This window comes from Thalassophryne amazonica, chromosome 11 (genome assembly GCF_902500255.1).
Source record: "Thalassophryne amazonica chromosome 11, fThaAma1.1, whole genome shotgun sequence".
Classification (NCBI taxonomy): Eukaryota; Metazoa; Chordata; class Actinopteri; order Batrachoidiformes; family Batrachoididae; genus Thalassophryne; species Thalassophryne amazonica.
Window position 1 is genome coordinate 38,625,568 of NC_047113.1, and position 26,906 is coordinate 38,652,473.

At 41.1% G+C, this 26,906-nt stretch overlaps 2 protein-coding genes across 2 annotated transcripts in view; one reads left to right on the forward strand and one right to left on the reverse strand.

Moving 5' to 3' along the window:
* The window catches only part of LOC117519951 (sideroflexin-1-like), a 37,913-nt gene extending 19,439 nt beyond the window's left edge, over positions 1-18,474 (forward strand). Inside the window, 2 exon segments of the mRNA XM_034181245.1 lie at positions 11,952-11,958; positions 18,464-18,474. The gene's annotated coding sequence lies outside the window, so the exon portion shown is untranslated.
* On the reverse strand, positions 342-26,201 carry atp7a (ATPase copper transporting alpha). Its single transcript, XM_034181244.1, has 23 exons — positions 25,949-26,201; positions 24,130-24,260; positions 13,833-14,337; positions 11,036-11,800; positions 9,884-10,096; positions 9,628-9,791; positions 9,030-9,191; positions 8,794-8,870; positions 8,464-8,686; positions 8,090-8,323; positions 7,870-7,961; positions 7,437-7,564; positions 7,016-7,170; positions 6,778-6,912; positions 6,476-6,670; positions 4,636-4,818; positions 4,314-4,527; positions 4,063-4,206; positions 3,836-3,978; positions 3,438-3,641; positions 1,490-1,607; positions 1,309-1,411; positions 342-1,204 (listed from the first exon to the last, which is right to left on the reverse strand). The coding sequence occupies exons 2-23, from the start codon at positions 24,247-24,249 to the stop codon at positions 931-933; spliced, it is 4,551 nt and encodes a 1,516-aa protein (XP_034037135.1). The 5' UTR covers positions 24,250-24,260; positions 25,949-26,201; the 3' UTR covers positions 342-930.
* Between the last annotated feature and the right edge of the window lie 705 nt (positions 26,202-26,906).

Here is a 26,906-nt window from a genome sequence, read left to right on the forward strand (position 1 = left end):
TGACTTTAAAAAAACAAGGCAAATTATTTATATTTGAAAACATAAGAGGACATTTTTTTTTTGTATATATCAAACCCAGAACTCAAAATTTCTATTTGCAGTGAGCAAAACGTATCCAAGTGCAGTGCCATTCATTCATGTAACAACTTCTCAAGAATAAAGTTCACATTCACAAATATCCTAAATGTGTCCAAAGATCCAGACTGTGTAAATGACTCACTTCATCGCTTCTCACACTGAGCTTAGGTTCAAGGTTCTCTGTGCTGCACTCTCTTTGGAATGTGTTGGACTGTAACATTGGCACTTATACAACTGACATCTCCAACAGCAATGATTATTAATCAGCACAAAAATTTGCTTTTTTTTTTTTTTTTGGCGCGGGGGGGGGGGGGTTGTCCTGCATTATCATTTACAATCAACTTCATTTTTCCTGCTACATAATGACAAAAAGATAAATATGGGTAATATAAATACTCAAACAGAATTACACAAGTTATTTTTTCATTTCACGAAAACGTGATAAATCTTTGCAGTGTCCATTCTTACATGAGCACTGTTAATAAAACATCTTTGGACATGTTTTAACGATTGTTTTGGCAAAAAAACAAACAAGACCAGTAAGGCAGAGGAGAGCTTCACTCTGCTTCTTGCATGTGAAACTGCTTCAAATCTTTGAGCGTGTTTTCAAAGTGTCAAAACATTGGTCAAACAGCCTCAGTGCCTTAAAAACATTAAGATACTGCTAGTGTGTAAGTTCCCGCAGCATGCTCTATAAGTGCATGTGACCAGCTGGAAAACAAGGAATGCACGCTTTCTTTAAGCCAACAAACTTGGCCTGAGAGCGCCTCCAGCAGACGGAGGGACCATCATCCCCTGCAGCCCTTTGAGTTGGGCTTTTACTTGAATGAAAGTCTTCGATGACCTGTGTCCTCAACAGAAATCCTCGTTGCAGTGGGACTCACCCACCAGCAGCGAGTGTTTGTCGGGCTCGTTCAGCGGCATGCTGTTGAGGGAGTGCTTGTCGGAGCGCAGGGAGTTGATGGAGGCACGGCTGTAGTTGACAATACGGTCCAGCAGACTGAGCTTGGGGGAGGGTCGCCGTAGCTCACCCATGCCGATGTGGACACTAACATCAGACAGGCTGCCCTGCCAATGGCTGTTACCTAGCTGCGCCTCCAGCCGCTCGGCGGTGGGCTTCCTGTAGCTGCACAGACATAGGACAGGGAGACATTTGTGTACAGACAGAACAAAAAAAACAAACACACACATGGACTTCAAGTCGTTACAAAACAGCAAACAGTCTGCTACCATTTGAGTAGAAGAGAGGACAAAACCACAGAGACGGATGACAGTGCCATCGCAGCAGAACCCATCCACGGCTGCAACACTAGACCGATAGGAAGAAACACACCTGTGGACAAAAAGGTTCATGTTACTGCAACGATGACTGGAACTCTATCACTAAATCTAGTCTTTTTCTGACACTTACCAGCAGCAATGGGAATGCCAACAAGATTGTAGATCAGGGCAAAGATGAAGTTAATCCTGATCCTCCTGACAGTTTTTTTAGAGAGGTCAATGCTGCCCACCACATCCAGCAGGTCATTCTTTCAGCAGAATGAGAACAAAGGAAGAAAAACACCTTTCATTTAAAAAAACAAACACTAGACAGAGCATTTGTCAGTGTCGTCATCTAAACAGCTCACTTCCAACTAAACCAAACATCAGTGAGAGATTCTGCATCTGACGCTGTTCACTCGCACGACAACTTCGTCATGACAATGGAGAAACTGGGATTAACAGCTGGAATGTCCAACAGAGACAGATTAAAGAATCAGGGAAGACTGAGGAGCACAAAGTTAAACACTCCAAAACAATATCAGTATCAATTCCAGAGAGGCCTCTGTTATTACTGCATTATAACTGATTTATGAACATGTGCCAAATCAACAATACTGGATCTGATGTGGTGACTCTGAGCAAATGGGAGGCAAAAACAAACCATCATTGTTTGTAGACTGTAGATATACTGGACCAACCCTCCATGGCATCATGCAGTTTTCTGAGGAGACCAGAGTAATTTTGAAGCTGAAGAAGTGCTGCCATGTTGGCAGTCCATACTCTGCCTACGTCCCTGGCAACCCATAAATGGCTAAAGACGTGGAGCGTGAGCAAGACCCTGCGTGACCTGGGTGGGATGAATGAAACCAACGCACATACCCATCTCAGAGTTACCAAACTAACAGCTAACAGGCTAACCTTGGCTCAGGTGTTTTATTAAACCATATTTTTGAGGAGTGGTCAGTGGTTTTCATAACAGTTTGCATTGGTGTGGTTATTAAAAATTATGACCAGGGTTTTTTTGTTCCCCCCTAATACTCCTGAGTTAACTGGACCTAAGCTCCTGATAAAGTGCTAATACCGTTTGCACACAAAAAGAAAAATATTTCACTTGATAGAAATACAGGAGCATAGCTAGTTGTCTTAGATGATCGCTTACGACAATTAACCACACGAGCAATATTATTACAGATACTTGTAATAAAATGCTAAAAAAGGACAGACACGGCCCTCCACAACAACTAGCTGCCACTGCTAGCAGTGTCTGTTGCTGGAACCCTGAGCTCAGAATGAGCTCATTGTCACCACACTAACCGTCGCTCAAAATGACTATGCCCTTTATGCGTAACTTTATGGCTTAAAACGTCTTAAACTTATCAATAATAAAAATAAAATCTAACGCAATGCTAAAATACCCTTGGCTGCATGAGCATAACAGGAAACAGAATATGACATTTTGAGCCCTTAAAATAGGTCAAGGTTACCCATCTTTGAACTTTACCAAGGTCTGTGTCCCAAGAATGCTCCCTGTGAATTTGGAGACCCTGCCAGTAATAGCACTGGACTTATGCTGAGCACAGACAGACTGATGCAAAGTCTTCACAATACCAGTGGCCATATTTTGGTCTCGGTTAAAAATTCAACCCCTACATAGCTTTCACAGAATGGGAAACTAGCCACAGAGACCAAAACCAGTTTTTGAACCAAGCTGTAAACATGTTTATTTCTCCTCTAAAGTTGGACATTTTAACATCGGCGTCTATGGCAACCTTCTATTACAACAAGCTTAATGGGAACACAAAAGGAAGTGGGGCTCTGGTTAGCACTATTCCCCTGTCCCCCTTTTTAAAACATTATTTTTATTTCTTTTTTTTAATTCTCCTATTTTTTCCCTCTTCCAGGTGGCTTCATTTTTGATAGCCAGAGGTTGGGATTTGAGATTTTCCCAATTTTGGCAGATCTTCTACTTTTACATTGTGACACATCAGTGACATTTGTATAGAATTCTGAATCATGTCTACCACCACGATAAGAAAATGGGGGGGTAATCATGAAATGACAAACCTTTAAAAAACCCTCTTGTCTTAAATTCTCACCCTGATCAACACCACGTCTGCTGCCTCTATGGCCACGTCTGTGCCAGTTCCTATGGCGATGCCCACGTCAGCCATGGCCAGAGCCGGTGAGTCATTGACACCATCACCGACCATAGCCACTCTCTTTCCTGACTGTTGCAACTGTTCTACTTTGGCCACTTTATGGGAAGGCAGCACCTCAGCAAACACCTTCCTGATCCCCACCTGTTGGAAAAGAGAAAAACAAACCTCAGATCCACACACACAGCCACAGAGGGGAGCAGTGCAACTAAAATATTAATTTATTTCTCCAAATCAGCTCCAGTTCCAAAAAAAAAAAAAACCAAAACAAAAAAAAAAAACTATTTTTTTTTCCCCTTTTCTGTATCATCTAGTTCTGTCTCCAGCCTGCAACGTACCTGAGCAGCAATGGCGCGGGCAGTTTTGCTGTTGTCTCCGGTCATGAGTACTACTTCCAGACCCATGTTGGTCAGAGTGTGGACTGCCAGCTCAGCCTCTGGCTTCACTGTGTCTGCTATGGCTATCATGGCACACAGCACATCTGTGCACAAAGGCAAACATGTAACAACAGCATAACGTGATGTCAAACTGAAGATTGTAGTTCATTTTTCACTGTACGGCTAACCGTCCACAGCAACCAGGACAGCAGTGCGCCCTCTGCGCTCATGCTCTATCATGGCCTCGTCGACATCAGGTGTGATATGCAGTGCATTTCTCCTCATCCACTCTCTGTTGCCTATCAGCACAATGTAGGTGGCTGCCTGAACACCTGCAGCCAAAGACCACTTTGGTCAGAAAAATATTTTCACTCTGATGCGCTATATCTTTTATAAATGTGACTACTGCAACGTGACAGGATTACGCTCCCAGACATACTAAGTGGTTGGGGGTCCATGATGAGCGGGTGGGAGCTGGTGGATGTTTGGGTGTTGCTTATCTGTACGAGGATGCTGTTGCGCTGGTTACTGTCCTCACTGTCACTGTCCAGCTGCTTCAGCATGGTCTCCATGCTGCTGACTTGACATCGGATGCCACAGCCCGGCACTGTCTGAAAGTCTGTGCATGTGCCAAGGCAGTCTGTGCCCAGCTCCTGAACACAGAAGGTACTCAATATTTAAACCCACATTTCTGAAGTCTGTTACACATGTACTGTATGAGGATTTATCCATGTGGATGGTACAGTGAGGTGGAGACCAACCTGCTTGCAGTATTTGGTGATAGCTGCTCCAAGAGGGTGTTCACTGTTGTTCTCAGCTGTACCCACAATAGCAAGCAGTCTGGAACGTGGCATCTTGTTCCCCTCCACAATAATCCTGACTTGAATAACCTTTGGAGCACCATATGTAATGGTGCCGGTCTTATCAAACACCACTGACTCGACCTGCACATAAAATACATATATTAAAAACACACAATCAGGCTAAAACTTTAAACCATTTCTTCAATAGGTCACTAAAGTAGGTTTGACTGTTTTCAAACTAGTTTGGTGAAAACAAGATTTAAAAGACATCAATCTTGTCCTTACAGTGATTTTCTATTATCCTTTTTTAAAAAGGTTTTACTTCAGTGTTTACAAAGCAGAAACTGTTTTCACTCCATTTGGCACATTAACAATTTAGATTTCAAAGTTGTGCTTAAAGTTTTGTCTACATGTCTGATATGAAACTTCAAAACAAAGAAATTCAAGATGTGACCACCTGCTATAGAGATAACTTTGCATAGCATAATCCTAACTCACTCAGTCACTCATCTTCAACCGCTTACTCCAATTAACGGTCATGGGGGGGGGGGGGGGGGGGGTATCCCAGCAGTCACAGGGCGTGAGGCAGGGTACACCCTGGACAGGACCCCAGTCTGTCAAAGGGCCAAATATAGACAAACAAACACACTCACACACACGGACAATTTAAAGTTTCCAATCCACCTATGTGGATTGGGAGGGACCCGGAACACCCGGAGGGAACCCATGCAAACACGGGGAGAACATGCAAACTCTACACAGAAAGGCCACAGGCAGGAATCGATTCCATGAACTTATTGCTGTGAGGCGACTATTGGCCGAACCCTCCTTTCCAGCACCCTGGAGTAGACTTTACCAGGGAGGCTTGAGTACTGTGATGCCCCTGTAGTTGGCACACACTCTTTGATCCCCCAGTTTGTCACTCCGTAGGCACTGTCCCAGACCTCAATGCAATGTTGAAGAAATGTCTCAGCCAAGACTGTCCCTCCACACCCAGAGCCTTCAGCATTTCTGGACGGATCTCATCAACCCCTGGGGCCTTGCCACTGCAGAGTTGTTTGACTACCTCAGTGACTTCCACCAGGGAAATTGATGAAAATCCTTCATCAGCTTCTAGTTCTACCCCTACTATAGAGGGCGCTCCGGTCTGATGCAAGAGTTCCTCAAAGTGTTCCTTCCAGCGCTGGATTACATCCTCAGTTGAGGTCAACAGAGTCCCATCCTTACTGTAGACAGCTTGGATGGTTCCCCGTTTTCCCGTCCTGAGGTCCCTCACAGTTGGCCAGAAGCACCTTGGTGCCGACCAATAATTTCATAATTTCAACTGTGAAGTGCAATTTTTTTTTTGTCATTTTATTCTAGGATGGTACAAATATGCATGACAATGTTAATGCTAATTTACGCTTGTGTTGTCCAGAATTGTTAGTCATTACAATAGCTAGGCTCAACTAGTGTAATACCTTGGAAGCCACTTAACAGTAACCGAGAGTGTCAGTTCGAACTTCATGGCCTGTTTAAAATGATGGAGTAAATAACTGTCCAACTCGTGGCTGCATATGACGATGGTCATATTATATAATAATAATATTTATATAACACTTTCCAGCTAAATATACAAAGTGCTTCACAAAATACAATGCAACAAGACAGTAAATCAACTAGCATATAAAATGTAAACAACTACAAACCATCCCTGGTTGTTGGCAAACTAATTACAAACCATCCCTGGTTGTTGGCAAACTAGAACAGAAAGGTCTTAGGTCTACATTTAAAAACCTCAATATCTTTGCTAGCACACCTTATGAGCCATCTCAAGTGGCTCGCCTCCTTTGATCAAGATTCCATTCTGGGCTCCGACCCCTGTGCCCACCATGACAGCTGTTGGGGTTGCCAAGCCAAGAGAACAGGGGCAGGCAATGCATAATACTGTTATAGAGGCCTGGAAGGCAAAGCGGATGACTGCCTCTGCCCTGGAAATGCTCTTGTCATAACCCTAAGGAGAGGAAATGGAGCTGTTACATTATGTTCCACATTTCTATGCTGCACTGAAAGAACTGAAACACCAAAGAGAAGCAATAATAGATAATAAGGAAAACTCACAGGGAAATACTTCTCAACTATAGAGAAATGCAAAAACCCAATGACGATCCAGGCAATCAGAGTGAGGGCAGATATGCCGACAATGAAAGGCACAAAGTACCCACTAATCTTATCTGCATACTGCTGGATGGGAGCCTAAAAGCAAAAACATCAGAAATCAATCAAATGAACAGCGGTTGACTCAAAGCAAGTAAAGCTATTCAACCCCCCCAAACAATAAATCAAACCCATAACTGACCTTTGAAGTCTGGGCCTCCTCGACTAGTCTGACAATCTGTGACAGCGTGGTGTCCATGCCAACATGTGTAGCACTGACAAGCAGGGAGCCGTTCTGATTGATGGATCCTGCAATCACAGAGCTTCCAGGCTTCTTAGTCACAGGCATGGCCTCACCTACAGCAACAAAGCATCAACTGGTTAGTAAACACAATCAAGTAAGGCCTCAGAAACAGCACAGAGGCTCCAATCCTCAGTACAAATAACAGCTGGAAGAGATGTTGCTTTGTGGTAGTAGAACGTGATTTGGATCACTGCAACACCAAACTGCATAATACAGAAAAGTAAACAAAAATGGAAATTGTAAAAATCACAGCTCCACAATATCATATTAAGTGCCTAATCAATACCGATAATAAACATATACTTGGCAGGTGACCAACCTGTGATGAGAGACTCATCGGCCATGGAGTGTCCCTCAATGACCCTTCCATCGACAGGAAACTTCCCTCCAGGAACAACCTTTACCACGTCGCCCCTCTGCACCAGCTCAACATCCACCTGCTCCTCACTGGACCACGTCAATAAATATAGGTTATTTCAGAAATAATGCAAGATAGCATTCCATAGTGTATTTTTAAAAGAACACAAATACCATTCACAGCTTTATGGAAATATCTCGATTTAGAACTGAAAATGATTCATCTATCTATCATCCACAGGCTGACCAACTGATAGTCAAACATGGTCTGTAGCAGCCTGTTTACACCATGTTAGACATTTCAACTGAAAACATTCTGATATGCTGCAATCTAAAATAAACTCAAGTTCTAAAGGGTTCTTGTGAACAAAGTAAACCTGAAGGTCATGTCATACCTGAGAACAGACTTATTGTCATTAAGAGTGACCACTGTGGCCTCTGTCGCTTGCAGGGACATGAGTTTAGACAAAGCTTCAGAGGTCTTGCTCTGACAGGAATGAAGGGAACAAAATTTGAACAATTTAATGAACATGACTTGCACATAGCTGAAGGGCTCACATTTCAAAAAGACTTTGAGCATCACAGATTCAAATGATCATCTATAATAGGCTCAACCTTCGCTATCTGCTCCAGCCAGCGTCCCAAAGAGATGAAGACAAACAGCATAGGTGGTGTGTCGAAGAAGGTGATGGGGTTGATTTTTGCCCTCTCCACCAATGCCACAATCAGGACAACCACTGAGTAGGTAAAAGCTATGGAGGTGGCCAGAACTATTAGCACATCCATGTTGGCAGATCGGTGTTTCACCGCCTTGTATGCTTGAATGTAGAAATAGCGACCTCCAATAAACTAAACAAAGGAAAAGACAAATAGGTTTGTCATTTAATGGTCTGCATATATCCTTCCCATATCCTCTTGTCAACCCACCACAGTGAAGTCTTTTGCACAATTAGAAAATGTGTTGGGAAGTTAAATATTGACGCAGCTACCTGTACAGGCACACAAAAGAGGAAGGACAGGAGGTTCATGATGGACAGTCCTGGGAGCAGCTGTCTCTCCAAGAACATCTGGGAGTGGTAGTGACTGAAATCTTCAGCTGTGGTGTTGTGGTGATGTGATCTACTCATCTGCTCATCCATGATAATCATGTATATCATCATGCTCATTACAGGCACACAGAATACTAAACTCACAAGGAAAGACTTTTTCCACCTGTAAAAAGAAGAGACATTTCCTTATCAGAAATAAATAAATTAGATCTGATTTGTGCACAGCTGGCCACAGCGTGACAGAAACATAAGCACTAATATGCAGCTTACTGTTGTATCTCTTTGCTGTGGTCAAGGTGACTGGCGGAGCGGTCCTTCTTAGCCAAAGACGCTTCAAAGCCCAGATTCTACAAATGACAGCCAAACTGTGGGTTATAGCGCGCACTCATGTGATTAATAAAAAGAAAAAAATTTAGTGTTTAGTGCAAATATAATGTGGTAAACATGTAATAAGGGATGAAAATAATGGAGCACATGCATAAAGAACAAAGCTGCAGCAGTAATACCTCGATCAGCTTGATGATGTCTCGTGGTCCTATAATTTCTAAGTCATACTTAACATGTGCTTTGTTGGTTGCCAAGGCAACAGAGGCGTATATAATGCCTTTTTGTCTTGTAAGATTGGATTCAATTTTGTGAACACAAGAAGCACACGTCATTCCTCTGACCTGAAAGAAGGTGAAGAATAGCAATCAAGTAAAGAGCCTGCTAAAAATAGTTTTGAGGGTACAGGCTGAAGAACACAGAATTCTTTTTGACCTATAAACACCTGGCTGGGAAGAAAAGGTTCCTCTCAGCCAGTTGCACAAGTGCTTATGGCTTTCACAACTCAGAACTAGAAGGGAACTCAGAGAGCACATGCATGAGCTAAGGCAATTATGCTTAAATGCCACCAAAATGTAATCAAGTCTTTTCTGATTCAAGGCACTTCCTGCCACACAATTGTATTAAAATCCCTTTAAACATTTTACTACCATATCTAACCTTCACCTCAATGGATGGACTAATGAGGTTGTCACACAATGTACACACCTCTGCTGGTTGGCGGAGGAGATTAATGCACTCAATATATCTGACAAGATGCTTTTAAAAGCAATCACTTACGATCAACTCAAGGTTTCCATCTGAACCTTCATAGTTTTCCATAACGGAGGAAGTGAAGCCCAGCTCTCTTACACACTCTGCAATCTTCACAGGGTCGATGACGTCGGGGTTATAACGGACCTCAGCTTTACCTGCCATGAGTGCTACCAGAACTGAGAAGATTCCTGCAAAAAATCAAAGACTTTTCTTTAGTGCGACATCAAAGTCATGACCAATAGATTACATCAACGAAGCAAACATTTCTTGTTTTACACACCTGTTTCATTCTTTAAGTTACGCTCAATATTTGCCACACAGGAGGCACAGGTCATCCCTCCTATTTGGATGTAACATTTTGAATGCATTTCTCTGATGCATTTCTGGGGAGGTTCTTTGTATGAGTCACTACCAAGCTCTTTATCTTTTACAGTTGTTAGTGTTGCAGATTTAGAGAGACTGGAATCCGAGACAGGCAGAAGAGAATTTGTTTCTGTGGACAAGAAAACATTATCTAACAAAACAAAATCAGCAATAAATTCCAATAAAGGTGCCCTGACATTTGCACAACTTTGATCCACACACATCGTTGTGATGATCCCACCCGCTGTGTTCCTAGCTGGACGCCGTGCTTTGTTCCACTGGCTGCCACTCACTGGACACTGTGTATGTAAAATAATTATTTAGTAGCAGATTAATTATTTTCTGTTCCAATTTGGCTGCATAAAATGCCTCTAATCGCTTCCGGAATCACAGCGGACTGTTCCAGCTGGAGCTTTTCTTGTGTGCGCACGCTGATCGAGGTGGAGAAAGCATTTGGAGTTGTCTAAAAAGGTAATTCTTTGTCATGTTTACATTGTCATGGCTTGGTAAAACAGTTGCATGTTCTTTCCTTGTGTGCAGCTGTAAAAGTATGTTTATGATGGATTTAACATCTCGTTATAATCACTCAGATGAGCTGCGCTCTGATGCGGTGCGCTGACGCAATCACTCACACTGTTCACTACTTCTTTACTCGACTTGACGAGCTGCGTGTGCCATCTCACGCACCATCAAGCATCAACGTGCATCAACACGTAGTGTTCGCGAGTAGATTGCGTGAGAGATTTTTTGAGCGCACATCTCACATTCAGTCTACACTGGTTCACAGTATGTTTACTCACCAGTACGTCACACTGCGTACTAGTGTGTGAATCAAAGTCGTGCAAGTGTCAGGGGGGCCTTAAAGCATCAGTGTGTGTGTGTGAATGGAAGGCATCACTGTAAAGAGCTTTGAGCATCTCCATGAGATGGAAAAGTGCAATGCAATCCGTTTACCATTTAACAAGTAGCAGAACATAGATGGCTTCAAGTAGGTTTAACACCATCTTTACTATAGTTATTGTGCAAGAGGTTAAAAGAGGTACATAGAGAACAAAACACATCCACTTACCAGGTAGGAATGCATCAAAGCCCATGTCTTCTACAGCCTCCCTCAATTCCTCTGGTGTGGTCAGGAGGGGATCATATTCAAAGATGCCCTGATGATCAGCGAGAGAGACCTGGGCAGACATTACCCCCTTCCTTTGGGAAATCATGCCTTCAATGGACTGGACACAGGAATTGCATGTCATGCCCTCGATGTGAACACTTGCTACTGCTGCCAGTGGCTGACAAAAACATGGTTGAAAGTGAGTATTTTTGGCCTGGTTTGCTCGTGGTGACGGTAAGATAGGTGTCGGTGATATGGCTACAGAACTGAGTGGGTCAGAGTTCTCCCATAGCTGAGTTTTAAAGTTCCCGGGAGGCAGTGCTTCAATTGCCTGCTGCAGCTGAGGCACTGTGATCTTTAAAGGGTCGTAACAGATGGAAGCTTTCTCCTTCTCCAGGGAGACCTCCACAGAGGAGACGCCAGGCAATATTGAGATATTGTCTTGGATATTGACCACACAGGATCTGCAGTGCATGCCCTTCACCATGAGTGTAACAAGGGTTGTGTCTATGAAGATTTCTGTCTCTTTTGATGCCTCTGGTGGAGAAGCTGTTGACCTTTGAGAGTCAATGAAATGTTCAATATCACCAGAAACCAGCTGCAGAGGGCGGGGCTTGGACTTAGTAGAAACTTTAAAACCAGCAGCAGCAATCTGATCAATAATGGTTTGAACAGTGATGAGGTAAGGCAGGTAGACAACTGTAGCTTCCTGAGACTCTAAAACCACTGTAAAAAAGAAAACATAACACGAAAAATTAATTATGTAACAAGAAGAGAAAATTTAGTGATTGTGCATGAAAAGACTGTGTAAAGTTTACAGACAAGACACAAAGGAAATACTAGAGTAGCACTCAAACCACTTAAATGCATAACTGAGTGCAGTTGTGTGGACACTGTAAGGTTATGATTATGGATCAGCAATGTCTACATGTTAATGTGGATACTGATGAGGATGATGAAAAGCAAAATTTAGAAGATGGGCTTATATTGTAATATAAAATGATGTTGGAGATGTCAACATACAACTTAATGACTCTGCTGATCCTTTAGCAGTTTATGCCAAGGGAGTTTTTCCTTACCACTGTTGCCTAGGCGCTTGCTCAGTGTAATTTGGCGCTATATAAACAGAATCGAAATGAGCTTTATTGACAGTGTTGGACAACTCCAGGCTTAAACCCCCCTGTCCACATGCATCCCGTTGGGTTGTGGTTGCTTCCCAATACAAAAAAAATATAAAAATGGTAAACTCACAGGAAAAAACACCAAACCCACCACAATCCATCTGTAAGCATACATGGTCATCCTGGAGTGCACCACCTATCATCTGGACTGTCAGGAACAAAATTTTGGACTGTTCAAAAATTTGACACCGATAGAAACTATTGGGAACCAAACTGGGTCATCAGCAAGCTCGCGGCAATTTAACCGGGCCATCTACAATATCCCAGAAACCCTGCTACAAGCTGACAGCATTAGACTTGTACCGAACATTGATGCAGAACTGTAGCCGATCTGTTATCCTGAAGCTCATCGTGGCAGTGCAGAAAACAGGCAGCGAAATATTCCATCTCGTGAATAAGTGTCACCAGTGGCAAGGTCACTGCCTGCTTCAGCTCTGACCCTTTTTGTGGCTTCAGATGCCGTTTGCTTCCTGAATTATATCTGGAGCCCACCTGGAAAAGCTGACGGGAACATGTACATTGTGTTGGTAACATGGCCCACCCCTTTGAGTCTGGTCTGCTTGAGGATTCTTCCTCAAATCATCAACTGTCGCCTATGTGCTTGCTCTAGGGGTAAGGTTAGACCTTATTTGTGTGAAGCTCCTCAAGGCAACTTTGTTGTGATTTGATACTATATAAATTAAAATAAATTGAAATGCGGACACTAGGATTTAATCAATATGTGGAAGATACTATACTATTGCTATTACAGTGTATAAGATCACAAAAGTCTTCAGACGATTCAAATTACGGTTGCTAGTGTATTACCCATCATTCCATCAATTTTCAAGAAGGTAGGGTTGGTTGGGGCAGGAGTCCATCTCAGTGGACTTTGGGCAAGATGCAGGGTACACCCTGGACAGGCCACCAGTCTATCACAGGGCCGACACATGAACACAAACACATTCACATTTCCACTCACACCTACAGTCAATTTACTGTTTCCAATTCATGTAACCCATATCTCTCTTGGAACTGGGAGGAAGCCGGAGCACCCAGACTAAACCTACACAAACACAGGGTGAACATGCAAACTCCATACAGAAAGGAAAGGATTCATTAAATGGAAATGTGTTTCCAAACTTTTGACTGGTAGTGTAGATACCATTATATTTGGAGGAAATGGGCATACCATTTCTAAGTATTGCACAATGGGATGTTTTAGCATTGGTGAAAACCAATGGGTCTCATACATTTAAATGAGACAAGAATGATTTTGCTTTGGAAAGGGATGAAAACATGTTGTACATCATATGTGATATGAACAGAGAAAAATGATTGAATGTGACTTCATATAGACATTTTTTTGCAGTTGGTAAACTGCAAAAATCCTATTAAATTCTTATAATAATATCAGTGAAAGAATTTCAGTGATCGCAGTGAATTCCCACTAAACAATGCACACTGAGACTAACAAATAGTGGTAGGAAACAGCAGCTGTGAAACAATCCTGCATACTTCAGTGACTGTGTTACAACAACAGTTCCAGTAAGAAAGTGACACAATACTTGTAGAACAGGTCAAATACAATGCAGTACCTTTTATCTTTTCAATCCCTTTGAATTTTCCTATTTTGCCTTCAATCGTGGTAGTGCAGGAATGGCAGGTCATTCCCTCAATGCACAACTTCAGCAATGTTGCTCTGTCTTCTGATCTGTGTGATGAGGCTGAAGTTGGGTCTTTCTGTGTGGGGATGCTGGGTAATGGGAATTCCAGGGGTGCTATGCTGGCCATCACATTACTTAGCTGCAGTGCTGATATCAAAGAAGGAACATATGTGATGGTGAAACCCATTTGGCCCTGGTTTTGCTTTATGTCCAATACTCCCTGAATCTGGGATAGCCTCTCCAAAGCCTCCTGCTGGGCAGCAGGTGCCAAGCCTGATGTGAGGATGAGCTGGGAATCAGTAGTAACCGGAGTGGTTGTGCTGGACAGCAATAGATTTGATTCAAATCCCATGTCCTCGATAGCCTCAGAAAGAGACTCTGAGGTCTGTTGGCTGCTGTCAAATATAACAGTGGCATTCCCCAGCTCCAAAGACACCTACAAAATAAAAATAATCATTCTGAATGAATAAATGTGTGCAAAAAATAAAATAAAATAAATAAAAATAACAACAACAAAAGGCAAGAAAATGTGTTTTTTAAGTCTTTCGGTTACTGTAAAAACATTAGTGTCGTCATTCTGGCGACTCACACACACAACAGCATTCATTATTTTAGTTTCCATGGGAGATAAGCCACAGCAGCCTTCTTCCGACTTCTTTACATTCTTTATTATAATCACCAAGTGGCCTCTGTATGTGTGTGTATGGCTTTGATCATGGCAGAACCGGAGAGAGCTGACATTTGCCATTTGGTATGCTTGTATATTTTGGGTCAAGGACAAACGCATCGAAAACTGAAAGTTGATAGGACAAATATTTTTTGAGAAATTAGCAATTTTATCCAACCAATAAACATAGGATATTGTGCTGTAATGCACCATGGGATTTGGGGTTTTAAATGTTGTTATTGTAGCTCATGTTAGTTTAGCACTGTTGTTACTGTTATTCATTTATTGTATTTTGTAGTTCAATTGGTTTAGTCAGTTTAGTTAAATGTTATGTTGCTGTTACCATGAGTGACTTAAGTGTCATGCTCCCGGTACCATAAGTCTAATTTGCAGTGCTTTTAATGTCTTCCACTATAGTCTCTTTTTGCCAAATTAAAAGCACCTGCTTGCAGCAGAATGCAGAAAAGACAAAAAGCTCTGTGCGTGTAATTTTGATCACACACAAACTGGGGAGAGCTGGCCTTTGCTGTTTGGTATGTTTATGTATTTTGGGTCAAGGATGAACGGCGCCAAAACCGAACATTGATAGGACTAATGTTTTTCGAGAAGCTCCATATATTAGCTAGCAATACTGAACAATGGAGATTGATATTTGCATTCTGGACCATACATGTCAACCTATACAGATTGTCCGTAAATTATACAGATTTTTCCGAGTTTCAGAGTCATACAGATGTACAAATAAAGTCTTACGGATATTCAGGGTTTGGTCTGCAGCGGGTCTGTAATCAACCATTTCTGTAGCGCGAATCCACTTTGATGCGCGAGCCAATGAAGCAATGCTTCGATCCACTAGTTCGTTGATTCTTTGATTCCCTGCTCTTCAGAAACAGGAAGTCCGCTTCTTAACCCCTCTCAAAGCCATTAAAATACTGTGAGTCACTTTTGTGTGGATTAAAGTCACTAACTGGCACTCTTGTCTTGTAGTCAAGAAACAAGAATTGTCCTCTGCTCTGCTGGCACAGCTCCAAACGCTGCGCGGCTCTCTGCTGAGACAGAGTCCGCTCAGAATTAAGAACTTCAAAACTAATTGCCGCTTTAAATAAAATGACACCTCTTATAAACGTTGTATTACAGACAAGAAACTACAATCCACTAAAACGTTTTTTTTTTCCTCCCAAAATGAGACATGCTGTATTCTTTATGAATTACATCCTGACGTGCAGCACAGCCAGCTGTAAGAGCTCAGCTCAGATGGAATGGAAAGCCATTCATGCCAATAATGTCTGAAAGGAAATGCTTTTGACAAAAGTTACAGATTTTGTTTATTTCTATTTATGTCCAGAGATCAAGGATCCACCATGTAGAGTTTATTTATGTCCAAAGTTTAAGGATCCAGTGACCAATTTCATATTTATTTACTTTAAGACTCAATAAAATGTTGTTCAATTTCAATTCAATTTCAGTTTAATCGGATTATAAAGCGCCAAATCAGAACCAAATCCGTCTCAAGGTGCCTCACATAGAACAGTTCAACATAAAAAAATTAAAATAAATAAATAAAAATAAAAAATTCAAATACATAATTAAAAACAGAATTAAAAGAATAAAACAGATAAAAAATAAAAACTATTCATAAGAAAGAGAATAAAAATATGCTTTAAGTCTTGACTTAAAAATGTCCACGGACTCCGACTGTCTCACGGTCGCAGGAAGACCCACAGAGCGGGTGCATGATAAGAAAAAGCTCTTTGACCTGCTGACATAGAAAACCTATAAAGCCCACTTTTAGTACACAAAAAATTCACAAGAGATATCGATAAGGAATCGGATTGATAATGGTATTGATAGATAAAATCATATCGATATTCATCCCTAATAAACACACGGGCGAAGTCGAGGATCGACATGCCATTCTGCAACATCGGCACTGGTGAGGCGATTTTCGATACACTTGATGAAGTTCTGAGGTATGTTTTATTTTGTTCATTATATTCTATTTATTTTTCATTTTATTAATGTATTTCAACTAGTGACACACAATTCTTGTTTCAGTAAAAAACAACTAAATTTGACACATTCAGTTCTATAAAATTCAGCTTGATGCATGAATACTAGATCTCTATTGTCTGAAATTCAACTGTGGAGGAAATACTAATGATCCTGAGTTTAATGTCATTGTGGCAACTCATAATATGTGGGCAAAAACCCAGTTATGTGATACCGCTATGCGGTTGTGTGTACTGTAATAAAACTGATTTTGGTGCAATTTGGAGGTTATAAGGATTTTGTGTTGATTTTATGGATTTTCTCACTTGGTTATACAGGTGGACCCTCAAAGGGGTTGACATGTATGCTGGACTCACACACCAATCCAGCAGGGGGTGGTAAATCATTGATATATTAGAAGTGTGAGTGTGTACGTGATTTTATTTAGTAACTTCAATGTAAGAACATAATATAATTGTAAATATGTTAAAATCACACAGATGACACAAGAAAGTGAAAACACTGTTTTCCATTGTGGTCCTTTTAAAAATCAAATGACAAATTGAAGTAAAAATAATAATAATGTGTATATGTAATAATCTGCTTTCTCTTATCGTGCACCTGCTTTGTGGAATGATCTCCCTGCATCAACAAAACAGATTCTGTAGCGATTTTCAAGTCCAGACTTAAGAAGCACTTATTTTCCCCTTTTGTATGGCTAGCATACAGGCATAGTATGTTACTATGTTTTCTATCCTTTTAAATTCATTTTATTAGTAAACAGAGCGGGCCGCGGCCTCAACCTTATTTAAAGTCTGGGTCTTTTAGTGATGCTTAGGGCTAGTGGCTGGCGATCACCTTAGGATTTCTTCTGTTTTTCTTGTTGCTTAATGCTGACAAATTATACTGTATTTGTTCTTGTTCTATCGCCTGATTCTGTGTTTCTCTCTGTTTGAGGTGCGGCTCCATCCAGAGATGGGAGTGAGTGTCTTCTTCTACAGGCCCCCCGTCCTGTGCACCAGTATGGATCTCCCAAAATTTCCTGTATATTCGAAATGTCAATTGTGTCAGTAGCATGGCCCAAGCAGAGAGTCACCCCTTTGAGTCTGGTCTGCTTGAGGCTTCTTCCTCAAATCATCAGAAGGAGTTTTCCTTTCCACTGTTGCCTGTGTGCTTGCTTTAGGGGTTGGTAAGGTTAGATGTTATTTGTGTGAACTACCTTGAGACAACTTTGTTGTGATTTGGCACTATATAAATGAAATCAATTGAAAAACTGATTCTGTAATAATAATATTTAATAATCTAAACAATTTATAAATACATTAAGACAGTAAATTAACATTAAAAAATTACGTAACTAACAGGAAATAAAAGGGTTGAGTTCTTCTTCTAAAAACTGTTGTGGTCTAAGGTTCCAAAAACATTCTGGACTCACACACCATTCTAACTCATGATCGAAACTTTGCACAATTTATTACCACCGTTGAAAAAATGTCAGATACCTATTTTATAAATACTACCCCATCTAGGATTACGGGCAACATGCTAGTAACAAATATTTAAGAACATTCTGATAAACCTGCTGAGTCAGTTATCTTGCTTCTGATATTTTAATGAGCATATAAAGGAGCCACACCATTTTACTGAATGCTCATGTGAACAACAGGCCAGTCATCATCAACCTTACTGACATCAATGACCTCACTAACCTCCTCATTCCTTCCATGACATTTTAGACAAAAGATTCTATTCTTTTATATATGTTTGGTATGTTTGACGGCAGGCTGTGCGACACTCCGTCGCCGTGGTGATTCTTTGGCTGGGTGCTGTGCGGTTCGGGGCTGACAGACCGGACTGCAGTGGAGTGGCGGTGATGATCATAGACTGGCCCGAGTCGTGGAAGAAGTCGCGGCTGCCTTTCTCTGGCGTTCAGCTGAGAGGCGCCTGTTTAGGCCTCTACTGGTGGTTGGCTCTCACTGCGGTATTGTATCACTTCCTGTTCCGGAGCACAGCGGTGTTTTTCTGTATCTGTTAGCTGTTTACTCTGCGCAGTTAGATTGATCTAGTTATCTAGATTACGATTTGTTTCCCAGTGTAATCTTTACGTGCCTTAACTAAAGCACTCCTTCTGCCGAATCACCTATAAATTATTTACACATTATTCACTTTGCGTGTTTTTAGGAATCCGCTAGCTTAGCGTAGCTACTAGCTCTTAGCCGATTTAGCATGGCGGCTTCTCCTGTCTCTCCCGCACTTTTCTGCTCTGGGTGTGAAATGTTTAGTTATTCCTCGGCCTCCTTTAGCAGTAACGGTACTTGTAATAAGTGTAGCTTATTCGTAGCTTTGGAGGCCAGGCTGGGCGAATTGGAGACTCGGCTCCGCACCGTGGAAAATTCTACAGTTAGCCAGGCCCCTGTAGTCGGTGCAGACCAAGGTAGCTTAACCGCCGTTAGTTCCCCCCTGGCAGATCCCGAGCAGTCGGGAAAGCAGGCTGACTGGGTGACTGTGAGGAGGAAGCGTAGCCCTAAACAGAAGCCCCGTGTACACCGTCAACCCGTTCACATCTCTAACCGTTTTTCCCCACTCGGCGACACACCCGCCGAGGATCAAACTCTGGTTATTGGCGACTCTGTTTTGAGAATTGTGAAGTTAGCGACACCAGCAACCATAGTCAATTGTCTTCCGGGGGCCAGAGCAGGCGACATTGAAGGAAATTTGAAACTGCTGGCTAAGGCTAAGCGTAAATTTGGTAAGATTGTAATTCACGTCGGCAGTAATGACACCCGGTTACGCCAATCGGAGGTCACTAAAATTAACATTAAATCGGTGTGTAACTTTGCAAAAACAATGTCGGACTCTGTAGTTTTCTCTGGGCCCCTCCCCAATCGGACCGGGAGTGACATGTTTAGCCGCATGTTCTCCTTGAATTGCTGGCTGTCTGAGTGGTGTCCAAAAAATGAGGTGGGCTTCATAGATAATTGGCAAAGCTTCTGGGGAAAACCTGGTCTTGTTAGGAGAGACGGCATCCATCCCACTTTGGATGGAGCAGCTCTCATTTCTAGAAATCTGGCCAATTTTCTTAAATCCTCCAAACCGTGACTATCCAGGGTTGGGACCAGGAAGCAGAGTTGTAGTCTTACACACCTCTCTGCAGCTTCTCTCCCCCTGCCATCCCCTCATTACCCCATCCCCGTAGAGACGGTGCTTGCTCCCAGACTACCAATAACCAGCAAAAATCTATTTAATCATAAAAATTAAAAAAAAAAAAATAATATAGCACCTTCAACTGCACCACAGACTAAAACAGTTAAATGTGGTCTATTAAACATTAGGTCTCTCTCTTCTAAGTCCCTGTTGGTAAATGATATAATAATTGATCAACATATTGATTTATTCTGCCTAACAGAAACCTGGTTACAGCAGGATGAATATGTTAGTTTAAATGAGTCAACACCCCCGAGTCACACTAACTGTCAGAATGCTCGTAGCACGGGCCGGGGCGGAGGATTAGCAGCAATCTTCCATTCCAGCTTATTAATTAATCAAAAACCCAGACAGAGCTTTAATTCATTTGAAAGCTTGTCTCTTAGTCTTGTCCATCCAAATTGGAAGTCCCAAAAACCAGTTTTATTTGTTATTATCTATCGTCCACCTGGTCGTTACTGTGAGTTTCTCTGTGAATTTTCAGACCTTTTGTCTGACTTAGTGCTTAGCTCAGATAAGATAATTATAGTGGGCGATTTTAACATCCACACAGATGCTGAGAATGACAGCCTCAACACTGCATTTAATCTATTATTAGACTCTATTGGCTTTGCTCAAAAAGTAAATGAGTCCACCCACCACTTTAATCATATCTTAGATCTTGTTCTGACTTATGGTATGGAAATAGAAGACTTAACAGTATTCCCTGAAAACTCCCTTCTGTCTGATCATTTCTTAATAACATTTACATTTACTCTGATGGACTACCCAGCAGTAGGGAATAAGTTTCATTACACTAGAAGTCTTTCAGAAAGCGCTGTAACTAGGTTTAAGGATATGATTCCTTCTTTATGTTCTCTAATGCCATATAACAACACAGTGCCGAGTAGCTACCTAAACTCTGTAAGGGAGACAGAGTATCTCGTCAATAGTTTTACATCCTCATTGAAGACAACTTTGGATGCTGTAGCTCCTCTGAAAAAGAGAGCTTTAAATCAGAAGTGTCTGACTCCGTGGTATAACTCACAAACTCGTAGCTTAAAGCAGATAACCCGTAAGTTGGAGAGGAATGGCGTCTCACTAATTTAGAAGATCTTCACTTAGCCTGGAAAAAGAGTCTGTTGCTCTATAAAAAAGCCCTCCGTAAAGCTAGGACATCTTTCTACTCATCACTAATTGAAGAAAATAAGAACAACCCCAGGTTTCTTTTCAGCACTGTAGCCAGGCTGACAAAGAGTCAGAGCTCTATTGAGCTGAGTATTCCATTAACTTTAACTAGTAATGACTTCATGACTTTCTTTGCTAACAAAATTTTAACTATTAGAGAAAAAATTACTCATAACCATCCCAAAGACGTATCGTTATCTTTGGCTGCTTTCAGTGATGCCGGTATTTGGTTAGACTCTTTCTCTCCGATTGTTCTGTCTGAGTTATTTTCATTAGTTACTTCATCCAAACCATCAACATGTTTATTAGACCCCATTCCTACCAGGCTGCTCAAGGAAGCCCTACCATTATTTAATGCTTCGATCTTAAATATGATCAATCTATCTTTGTTAGTTGGCTATGTACCACAGGCTTTTAAGGTGGCAGTAATTAAACCATTACTTAAAAAGCCATCACTTGACCCAGCTATCTTAGCTAATTATAGGCCAATCTCCAACCTTCCTTTTCTCTCAAAAATTCTTGAAAGGGTAGTTGTAAAACAGCTAACTGATCATCTGCAGAGGAATGGTCTATTTGAAGAGTTTCAGTCAGGTTTTAGAATTCATCATAGTACAGAAACAGCATTAGTGAAGGTTACAAATGATCTTCTTATGGCCTTGGACAGTGGACTCATCTCTGTGCTTGTTGTTAGACCTCAGTGCTGCTTTTGATACTGTTGACCATAAAATTTTATTACAGAGATTAGAGCATGCCATAGGTATTAAAGGCACTGCACTGCGGTGGTTTGAATCATATTTGTCTAATAGATTACAATTTGTTCATGTAAATGGGGAATCTTCTTCACAGACTAAAGTTAATTATGGAGTTCCACAAGGTTCTGTGCTAGGACCAATTTTATTCACTTTATACATGTTTCCCTTAGGCAGTATTATTAGACGGTATTGCTTAAATTTTCATTGTTACGCAGATGATACCCAGCTTTATCTATCCATGAAGCCAGAGGACACACACCAATTAGCTAAACTGCAGGATTGTCTTACAGACATAAAGACATGGATGACCTCTAATTTCCTGCTTTTAAACTCAGATAAAACTGAAGTTATTGTACTTGGCCCCACAAATCTTAGAAACATGGTGTCTAACCAGATCCTTACTCTGGATGGCATTACCCTGACCTCTAGTAATACTGTGAGAAATCTTGGAGTCATTTTTGATCAGGATATGTCATTCAAAGCGCATATTAAACAAATATGTAGGACTGCTTTTTTGCATTTACGCAATATCTCTAAAATCAGAAAGGTCTTGTCTCAGAGTGATGCTGAAAAACTAATTCATGCATTTATTTCCTCTAGGCTGGACTATTGTAATTCATTATTATCAGGTTGTCCTAAAAGTTCCCTAAAAAGCCTTCAGTTAATTCAAAATGCTGCAGCTAGAGTACTGACGGGGACTAGAAGGAGAGAGCATATCTCACCTATATTGGCCTCTCTTCATTGGCTTCCTGTTAATTCTAGAATAGAATTTAAAATTCTTCTTCTTACTTATAAGGTTTTGAATAATCAGGTCCCATCTTATCTTAGGGACCTCGTAGTACCATATCACCCCAATAGAGCGCTTCGCTCTCAGACTGCAGGCTTACTTGTAGTTCCTAGGGTTTGTAAGAGTAGAATGGGAGGCAGAGCCTTCAGCTTTCAGGCTCCTCTCCTGTGGAACCAGCTCCCAATTCAGATCAGGGAGACAGACACCCTCTCTACTTTTAAGATTAGGCTTAAAACTTTCCTTTTTGCTAAAGCTTATAGTTAGGGCTGGATCAGGTGACCCTGAACCATCCCTTAGTTATGCTGCTATAGACGTAGACTGCTGGGGGGTTCCCATGATGCACTGTTTCTTTCTCTTTTTGCTCTGTATGCACCACTCTGCATTTAATCATTAGTGATCGATCTCTGCTCCCCTCCACAGCATGTCTTTTTCCTGGTTCTCTCCCTCAGCCCCAACCAGTCCCAGCAGAAGACTGCCCCTCCCTGAGCCTGGTTCTGCTGGAGGTTTCTTCCTGTTAAAAGGGAGTTTTTCCTTCCCACTGTAGCCAAGTGCTTGCTCACAGGGGGTCGTTTTGACCGTTGGGGTTTTACATAATTATTGTATGGCCTTGCCTTACAATATAAAGCGCCTTGGGGCAACTGTTTGTTGTGATTTGGCGCTATATAAAAAAAATTGATTGATTGATTGATTATATATATATATCATGTTTTGTACATCTCCAGCCCCCCACGACCCTTACTTGGAGTAAGCGGTTGAAGATGAGTGAGCGATGTTTTGTACATCTGTTTTCTCAGTAATGCTAGTTCAAAACATACGAAAGTGGAAATGAGTCCATTGTCTTTAGTCAGCTTATAGTGAGTTCCTGCACTATGATAACCCTTAGTTCTCCACTCTTCAGTAAAAAGGAACAATGTGACAATGAAAGATCGCCTGATTGTGCTGCCAGTTTGAAAAATGAGCATGGGTTAGTACTGTGAGGGCCTGCCTGCCAGAGATGGGTTACCTATCATTTTGTGAGAACGAGTAAAGGTGACCAGTGCTTAGAATGGGGTGCTATCAAGAAAAGTAAATTCTCTACTTTCAGGTCATGTCTATATAATTACTCAGGCACTAAAGGCTGTAGTGACACAAATTACATATCCTGTGGGTATAGGCTTCATATTAACCTCCTGTCACAAGACTGCGAAGGTCAGAGTTCTATCTTGGGCACAATATTACATTATCTTCTCATTTAACCTCAGCCTGAGGGGTAAACACAATCTGCAAAAGAGCAGACCACAACTGCAGCAATTTAACAACGTCACATGGGTACACGGATGTTTGTTTTAAATTAGACTAGCTAGTCCCGAGGGGTAAAGAGGAATAAAACTCCAATAAGATAACACAAAATGTAATTTGTAAAGTACACTCATCTGGCTTATTCCTGGGCTTCCAATGTTCTGTTTTTAAAAATGTGACTGCATTGTAACAACATCCATGGCTGTGATGACGCTGTTTTTAAAATGGAAGTGGCTCATAAAAAGATCTATAATGCAAGTTGGGTAATGAATGCTGTGTTTTATTTATAATTAAAACAGCATTTATTACACAACTTGCATATTTAATATTTAAATAAATTTAAAATAAGCGTTAAATGTGTTTCACCTTTTTGCGGTCATTTACCTTAATATGGATTACACCAGGCAGAGATCCAATGTGTTTCTCTATGGACTGAACACAGGAGCCACAAGTCATACCCCTCACACCAAGAGAAACTGAGTACAGACCCTCTGTCTGTGCCATGATGACTCAGCCTAAAAGGAAATCACAATATTTTATACAACATACAACTGGACTTCTCTGGTTTAAGTAAGACCAAAAATAGAAGACATTGTGATGCAGCGGCATATATGATAGAAGGGAAACCTCCCTCTTCCAACATTAACTACATGTGGGCACTGGCACTAACACTTACTAGGAAAAATATATGAGCAAATTGTTTGGCCATTTTATCGATCCCTCACTACATGACTGCAATGGGCCCCATGTAGTCAGGAATTCTAAAGTAAGAATTTTTGTATCTACTGTATTATATACTGTATTTTCTAGAGTATAAGTACACCTTTCAAAAATAAATAAACCTCTTGAAAAGGAAGAAAAAAGTATAAAAAAGTTGCACCGCCACTGATAAGTTACACCTTTTTTCCCCTGCATTATCAGCTCTTTATTTTGGGATTTTTGTGTTGTAGTGTACTTTAGATTATTGGCACTTATTCTTTTATTAGTGTTTTCTTTTTTTATTTAGCGCTTTGATTACTGGGAAAGCCTTCTATAAATGGCTTTTCTTCTTATTATTATTATTATAGTAAAGAACACATGAATTTTTGGTATACAAGAGCATCTGAGTATGTCACAGGACCTCCAAAAAAAAAAACAAAAAAAAAAAAACAAATGTAAAAATGGTGATTCTTGAAAAATTCCCTGTCTGTCAACATTGGGAAAAAAAAAAAAAAAACGACAGATATTGCAGATAATGAGCTGCCTTAAAATTTAATGAAGTTTCCTTTTATGCAAATACCATCTGATTTAAAACATAAAAGTAATTGAACACTAATACTTGACATGTCGTGTACACAGTTGTGTGATTACATATAGAGTAGCTTCAAACCATGTGATGGATGGTTGAAGTAATCAGCTAAAATAATGATGGAAATGACAAATTTTAGGGTGTTTGTATTGTCAACAAATAAAAGGAAACATTTTACACCTGTTTAAACACCCACAGTTTAGTAACAATTTATGATAAATACTGCAAACATTCCTACTTCTGGCAACTTTACCTGTTTATAATGTAGAACACAAATAAAGCTTCTCCGAGTAAGATGTAAAGCCATATAAAAAATTTTAAAAATAAAGAAACATGAATGGGTTGTTTTCATTTTTGACACTGTTGTCAAACATATCAGAAACCTTACTGTAAATGTGAAACTGAAATGACGATGACAAAATGCATGCTGTTGTCAATGCAGCATTCACATATACTTTTAAAAGACAGTTTCCATATCAAGACAATGTCACACTATCTGAGTTATACAATAAATATTTTTCAGATGAATAAGTGGATTGCATTTAGCACCTCAAGTAGACACGATTTAGAGGCTGCAAGGACATAAAACAAGATACGTACCACCGCATGACCAGGGTTTAATAACACTGACAAAAAGTACAATTACGAAAGTCTCGGGGCGGAAAAATCAATACAACAGAACATAGTGGCAGCACAAACTACTAAATGAGACATAAACGTATACAATTTGTTTGGTGGGTGGGTGGGTGATTAGCCAAACAGCCAAACACTTGCCTCTTTAGCTTGAAAAATAAAAAGATTATAAATGAGCTTTTCTTACAAAACTTAAAGCTGTAGACTAAGTAATACTTCCGTTAACTTATTTTAAGTCTGCTGTTATGTCACTAAAAATATGCTGGAAGGCGAAAAACTCACCAGAGAGAAAAAGTAGTTAGCTCGTGTCGCCTTTACTGTGGCTAAATAAGCTAGCTAGGTAGCTACTAGCTAGCATTTGCTTTTCACCCCACGTAACAACCGACGACATAAAGACATCGCCGCATCCTGATGCATGCGAGGAAGAGTGCTCGAATAACGCTTTTCTTCTATAAGAATGACAAAAGACCGCACTACATAACCGTTTAATTCTTGTCACGCCAACAAAAGTGACGGACGGGTACACACTGCTGCGTCAGTATCATGGGGAGGAGCGAAACCGTGGGGTTCCATGGCAACGATGCATTCCCTCCCTTTCTCTGTGTCCAGATCATAGTGTAGGTTCCTCTTCGTACTTTGTTCCAGATTGTGAACTTCGCAACAAGGAGTTTTGAAATTGAATTTTGTATGGCGATTTTTCCATGTATGTCTAGCCAATTTTTTTTTTTTAGGTTTTAGATTGGGTTGTCTGTTGGGATTGAGGGGGGTGTTTGTGGGAGTAGGTCTATGGGTGAGTGTGTGTGTATATCCTTGGGTGTTTGCAGTACGTATGGTCCAAGGAATGAAGCTATTTGTCAGCTTGCTGGTGTGGGACTTTGTTTACCTGTAGCATCTCCCAGAAGGCAACAGGTCAAACAGAGGGTGGGCAGGGTGTGTAGGGTCTCTTGTGATGGCATTGGTTCTCCTCAGGCAGCAGGATGTGGCCATGGTTTCCAGGCTGGACAGAGGGCAGCGATGATCTTTTGGGCAGTGTTTATAACCCTCTGCACCGACTTCCTGTCTTCGGCTGTGGAGCCCGTGTACCACACACCCAGACAGTATGTCAGTATGCTCTCCACCAAGCAGTGTTAGAAGGCCAGCAGCAGCTTTGTGTCCAAGTTGTTCTTCCCGAGGACACACAAGAAGTGTAGCCACTGCTGAGCCTTCTTAACCAGAGACCTGATGTGGGAGGTCCAGGAAT

What these genes read in the sequence shown, in the direction of transcription:
- atp7a (XM_034181244.1), bottom strand. Translation starts at nt 24,249, where the DNA reads ATGGCACAGACAGAGGGTCTGTACTCAGTTTCTCTTGGTGTGAGGGGT. An exon ending in TAACTTAAAGAATGAAACAG is followed by an intron (nt 9,792 to 9,883) that starts GTGTGTAAAACA and finishes GATTTTTTGCAG; the next exon opens with GAATCTTCTCAGTTCTGGTA. An exon ending in TCACCAAATACTGCAAGCAG is followed by an intron (nt 4,528 to 4,635) that starts GTTGGTCTCCAC and finishes TTCTGTGTTCAG; the next exon opens with GAGCTGGGCACAGACTGCCT.